The sequence below is a fragment of the Microtus ochrogaster genome, assembly GCF_000317375.1.
Source record: "Microtus ochrogaster isolate Prairie Vole_2 chromosome 6 unlocalized genomic scaffold, MicOch1.0 chr6_random_2, whole genome shotgun sequence".
Taxonomy (NCBI): Eukaryota; Metazoa; Chordata; class Mammalia; order Rodentia; family Cricetidae; genus Microtus; species Microtus ochrogaster.
In genome coordinates this window covers 5423911-5429983 of record NW_004949095.1, presented here as the reverse complement: position 1 = coordinate 5429983, position 6073 = coordinate 5423911, and the positions used below count along the sequence as shown (strand labels likewise).

Genomic DNA, 6073 nt, shown 5'->3' with positions numbered 1-6073 from the left:
TACAGATGGTTGTGAGCCACCATGTGGTTGCCGGGAATTGAACTCAGGACCTTTGGAAGAGCAGGCAATGCTCTTAACCACTGAGCCATCTTTCCCGCCCCCCCAGCTGATTTTTAAATTGTATTTTATTATACTTTATTAGTATTATATTGTGTGTTGGTGTGAGTGTGTACATGTGTGTGAAAACTCACTTGTGGTTAAAGGACAATTTTTTTCCCAGTTGATTCTCCTCTTCTACCTTTATTTGGGTCCCACTGGTAAAATTCATGACTTCAGGCTTGTGTGACAAGTGTCTTTACCCGCAGAACCATCTTGCTAGCTCCCCAGAATCTCTTTTTGAGAGACCTTCTAACAGAGGAGGAAGGCACCTACTCGGAGGAAAATGAGAGTGCTAGCACTTTGATGAAAAGGGATGGAGAGATACCTGGTCAGTAAAATGAACCAGCATCTTCTGTAGCAGCAGCAACATGGAGAAGAGAGAGTGGACAGTGGGCACAAATCAGGCCAAAGTCTCCTTTAAAGATGATGGCAGGATGGAGACATGAAAATATTATACATTAAGTAACGACGCCTTAGGGAGCTGAGTCTGAGAGAAGTACACAGGACGTACCCTAGAGACCTGGGGTGCACATCGAGTAATAACAAGTTGGAGCAGAGATGTGCTGTTGGCAAGAAGTAAGGGGACTGCCCACTCTAATGACATGAGGGTGGCTGCGGAATTACCGATGTTAGCAGCGGATTGGATATTGAGGGCAAAGGGCGGGAAGGGACTGGGTACTGATGCGATTTTGATGGCAGCCTCAGCACACAGAGGAAGGTGAAGCAGACTGCAGGTTTGATGGCTTCGAAGGACACATTCTGTGGAGCATCTCTAGAGGAGCAGGAGGGCTCAGAACCAGGGGTGTCGCAAACACAAGGAGTAGTCACACCAGTGGGAAAAACTGCTAAGAGATTAACTTAATAAAGGGAAGTCTGCACTAGATTTCTGGGTCATGGTTTCAGAAGGGAGGGGACATCTCTTCTGCCAGGTAATATCAGGGAGTCTGATATTTGTCAGAAAGACAGAGATGATATATTCTATCTAGATATATATGTCATGAGGACATAGTAGCAATGCATGGTCAAGGAAGAAGTTTTAGGAGGGAAAAGTCTGTCTTCATCAGCTTGCACAAACTAGAGGCACCTGGGAAGATGGACTGTCAGTTGAGAAACTGCCTCTGTCAATTGGCCTGTGGGCTTGTCTGTGGGCGTTTTTTTTGGTGAGGGATCCTCACGCTAGAAGCCTTGCCATCCCTGGGCAGTTGCTGCTGGGTTGTATAACAAGGCAGGCCTAGAAAGCCACGCACACAGAGCCAGTCAGCACAGCTCTCCCTTTCCTGTGGTCCAGAACCTGTAAGCCAGACAAGCCTTTTCCTACCCCAAGTTGGTTTGGGTCAGTATTTATCACAGCGGCACAAAGCAAACCAGGCCAGGGAGTGTCTTAGTGGGGCAGTGGAAGTTCCCTACACAGTTATCGCTGGTGGGATAAGACTAGGGGCTGTGGACCAAGATGGAGTCCTGCGCACACGTGGCAGGAATAACTATGGGAAAAAGCTGATTCATCCGAGGTTGGAGAGGAGGAAAGAGTTGATGATGGGATCAAGGAGTTTGGTGAAGAGGAAGAATGTGGACAAACTCTTCTTACATGGGGTGGGCCGTGCTGGTCCAGGTGTCAGCAGGTTCATCCTTCAACCTTGGACACTGGCCATGGAGGGGCCTCCATCCAATAAGTTGGTGCTGGATGCTAAACCTAAGGTCACCATCCAGGTGAGCGAACCCCACCTCTAGAAACTGTGGACACTGTGGGAGTGTCCTACCCAAGCCAGGGCCTTTCTGCCTGCCTGGGTTGCTTCCTCCCCTCTGCTCCTGAGGTCATGGCCGCTGCCATTGTGATTTGAGCTGTTCTGCCCAGAGAACCTTGCCAAGGACTGCTCTATGTTAATTAGACAACCTCTATGGAAGCTTACGGGTTTCCAGACGCATCTGGGCCTGGCTGTGGGTTCTGACGTCTGTGATCTCTGAAGTGTCCATGACAGTGACGCTGAAAGTGGCTGCTGGGAAAGGCGAGGAGCGGGTCCTGTGTAGAGAGGGGGCTGCAGTTTCAGTTTCTCGAGTGGTGTAGGGTGTGGCTGCCGTCACTGGAATCGGGAGAACTGTTTGCTTGGTAAACTGCTCTCATCACCCTAAAGTAATGGATGGACTTGTCTTCTAAAACAGAGCTGCGTGGGGATCACAGGGATGCCTTCAGTGGAAATCACACTTCCTTTCCCCATGTTTTTAAATAATTCTAAATAATAAAATCCAGATAAGCAGGGGAAGAAAGGTAGTGAGAGCAGGTTTGCTGACCAAAGTCCTATTTTACCCTCTAGTAGAAAGTGTGTAGCTGGATACACCCTTAGAAAAGTTCTATTTTACCCTCTAGTAGAAAGTGTGTAGCTGGATACACCCTTAGAAAAAGCTAATTCCAAAACGTATTTCCTTACTTTCAAGGGATATTTCTTTTCTGTATGATGTTAAATATGTAAAAGGCGAGGCCAAGGAGAAGAAACTTTGTCCCCCAAATTTAAACAAGTCACTGCAGCCACAGGACAGTGCCATGGTGCCTCACAGTGTGAGTACTGGAGGGAGGATTTCCTCTCTCTGCCTGTTCATTTCTTCTCTAAAGCAGCCTCAGGTATAACAACAGCCTTCGGGGCTCCATCAGCACCCCAGTAACCCAGTTATTTCTGTAAAACTGCATTTACTGGGAAAAGAGCAAAGACATTCTAGGCCATTTCCCAAGCCACAGCTAATGTTCTAATGTGTAAAGAGAAGTACAAAATCAGGGAAGAGTAGTTTCTCCACTGGAAACTTCACACCTAGAGTTGTAGATGATGGATGACCTCCTCCTCCTTCTGTTCCCCTCCTCCCCCTCCTCCTATTCTCACCTCCCCCCTCCTGTTCTCTTCTTTCCCTCCTCCTCCCATTCTGCTCCTCCTTCCTCCTTGCTTCTCTTTCTCCTCCTCCACGTTCTTTTCTTTTGAGATAGGGTCCCTCTACGTAGCCCTGGCTATGTAAATCAGGCTAGTCTCCAGTTCTGCCTCCCCAGTGCTAAGGCCATCCGTCATGTTCTTCTAGTGTGGGTCAGGCCACTTCTTAATCTTCCTATCCCTTTCATCATCCCCTGGCCATAGTGTTACATTTCCTGGCTCTCTTCTCTTCAAGCTGTGCATTCTGCATCTCCCTCTGCCGCACTTGATCTTTTTCATCATAGACCTGCATGAGAATAATTACTAATGACGGCACGACAGAGTCAAGTAGGCTGTCATGAAATCTCCTCCATCAAAGAAATTAGCCCATTACTTTTAAATTTAACCTCTTAGAACAAGAACAGTCTTTGCCAAAATATCACAAGAGTTCTCACAATATCACAGTTGCTGATAATTGTTTCCACTCTGACGCCTCTTGATCTGGTCCTCCACAGTCCTCATAGCTCTTGGTATTGTGGTCTTCCAAGACCTCCTGGGATGGCCCATAAACTCCCCTTACAACTTTCAACTGGTTTGCTAATCTGATGTCTCCTACATTCCTCCAAAACAACATGGTCAAATTTTATAGCCCACTTCCTGGTTCTAGCTTCTGTCTTAGTAACTTTTTATTGCTCTGACAAAAATGCCATAGCCAAGGCAACTTATTAAAGAAAGTGTTCACTGGGCTTATGGTTTCAGAGGGTTAGAGTCCCTGATGGTGGAGCAGAGGCATGGTGGCAGGAACAGCTGAGAGCTCACATTCTGATTCAAGAGCAGGAGGCAGAGAGAGGCCACATTGGCATAAGTCTTTTGAAACCTCAAAGCTGACCCCAGTGATATTCTTTCTCCAATTAGGGATGTACTTCCAAGTCCTTCCCAGTTAGTTCCACCAACTGGGAATGCCTGAGCCTTGTAAGGGATATCTCATTCAAACCACAGCAGCAAGAAAAAAAATAGCTAAAGGATTTATGAATATAGTTGTCCCTCTATACTTGAAGGTTATCCATTCACCTATGCCACCAGCCTCAAGTTCAAAATGCTTAGAAAACATTGTATCTGCACTAAAAAAGTATAAATGCATTCTTGTCATTATTCTATAAAAAATTAGCATGGCAACAATTTACTTGTATTAGGTAACCCAGAGTCAACACAGCATAAATAAATGTATGTAGCTTCTATGAAAACACCAATTTGTTTTATGTAATGGACTTGAATATCTAGACCAGTGGTTCTCTACATCTGGGTTGCAACTCCTTTGGCAAATCTCTATCTCCAAAAATATTATGATCTATAACACTAGCAAAATGGCAGTTATGAAATAGCAATGAAAATAATTTTATGCTTGGGTCATCATACATAAGGAACTGTATTGAAGGGTTGCAGTATTAGGAAAGTTGAGAATCACTGATCTAAATTTTGGTATCTTGAAGGATTCTAAAATTAGTCCTTCTCAAATACCAAGTAATGAGGCTGGGCGGTGGTAGTTCACGCCTCTAATCCCAGCAAGTGGGAGGCAGAGGCAGTCAGATCTCTGTGAGTTTGAGGCCAGCCTGGTCTACAGAGTGAGTTCTAAGACAGTCAGGACTGTTTCACAGAGAAACCCTGTCTTGAAACCCCCACCCCAAAAACCCCTGAGTAATGATTATACCAAAAGAAAAATCTGTCCTCACATTCATGCTTAATTTTACAATATATGTCCAGCTTTTTCTTATATTAATATAGTCATCCTTTTTCTTTATAAGCAGAAGACATTAGCAGACACTCTGGTTCCTGAAGAATTTCATATCGTGTCAAATACAGGAGTTTCGGGTTTGGAGTGTTATGACGAGTGAGTACCGTGATGTTTTGTTTCCTATCTGACCTGCACTGTCTTCTCTTTTCCACACTTAAAGGAACCTAAGAAGAGCACACTCATTTTCCTAGTGTGGTGAGGAAACATTTGGGCGACCTGCCTTGGCAGAATGTGAGAACGATTAAAACAAAAACAAAACAAACAAAAACCTAGAGATGGCTCAAAGAGTTTTGGCTTCTCCCTCCCTCCTTTCTTTCCTCTCTCCCTCCCCCTTCTTCCCTTCCATCCATCCTTCCTTCCTTCCTTCTGCCTTTTTTGTTTTTCTTCCTTTCTGTTTCTATCTCCTCCTCCTCTTCTTCCTGCTCCTGTTTGCTTTTAGAGCAGAGTAAACATAGATTTGTTAAGGTAAAACAAGAAAGAACTCCTGATAGGGGGACTCCAAGGGAGGAATACAAGAATTTTGGGTTTTCATGATTAAATAGTTCTATAGCTTTTCTTGTCATTTAATCTTTAATATTTTAAAAAGTACAACTTTTGGAGCTGGAGAGATGGCTCAGCAGTTAAGAGCACTAACTGCTCTTCCAAAGAACCTGGGTTCAGTTCTCAGCACCCACATGGCAGTTCACAACTGTCTGAAACTCCAAGATTTGACACCCTCACACAGACATACATGCAGGCAAGACATCAATGCATATAAAATAAAATAAATAAATTATTTTTGGAAATATGTAACAAATGTGAAATTTTAGGGCTGGAGAAATGACTCACCACTCAAGATCCTTTGCTGCTCTTGGAAAACTCAGGTTTGAGCATCACATAGCAGCTCACAACTGCCTGTAACTCTACCTCAAGGGGATCTGACACCTTCACAAAATACCAATGCACATAAATAAAAATAAATAAATCATTAAAAAAATAAAAAATTAAATCTTTAACAAAATGGAACTTGGAGTTGTGTGTAGTAGTGAGTACCTTTAATCCCAGCTCCTGGAAGCTGATGTAGGCAGATTGCAAATTCAAGGCCAGCTTGGGCTATATAGAAAGACCCTTTCTCAAAACTCAAACCAACCAAAAAGATAAAAATTATTCTTCTCCCATCTCCGACAGGGTTTTTCTGTGTAGCAGAACTTTCTTCCAAATTCTTCTTCTTCTTCTTCTTCTTCTTCTTCTTCTTCTTCTTCTTCTTCTTCTTCTTCTTCTTCTTCTTCTTCTTCTTCTTCTCCTTCTCCTTCTC

The 6073-nt window shown here is 44.0% G+C and overlaps 1 protein-coding gene across 1 annotated transcript in view; it reads left to right on the top strand.

Moving 5' to 3' along the window:
• The window catches only part of Axdnd1 (axonemal dynein light chain domain containing 1), an 85054-nt gene that overhangs the window by 6066 nt on the left and 72915 nt on the right, over positions 1-6073 (top strand). Inside the window, exons 4-5 of the mRNA XM_005363907.2 lie at positions 2530-2650; positions 4790-4875. Of these exons, the coding sequence (XP_005363964.1) occupies positions 2530-2650; positions 4790-4875 (207 nt within the window). The remainder of the gene's footprint in view (positions 1-2529; positions 2651-4789; positions 4876-6073) is intronic.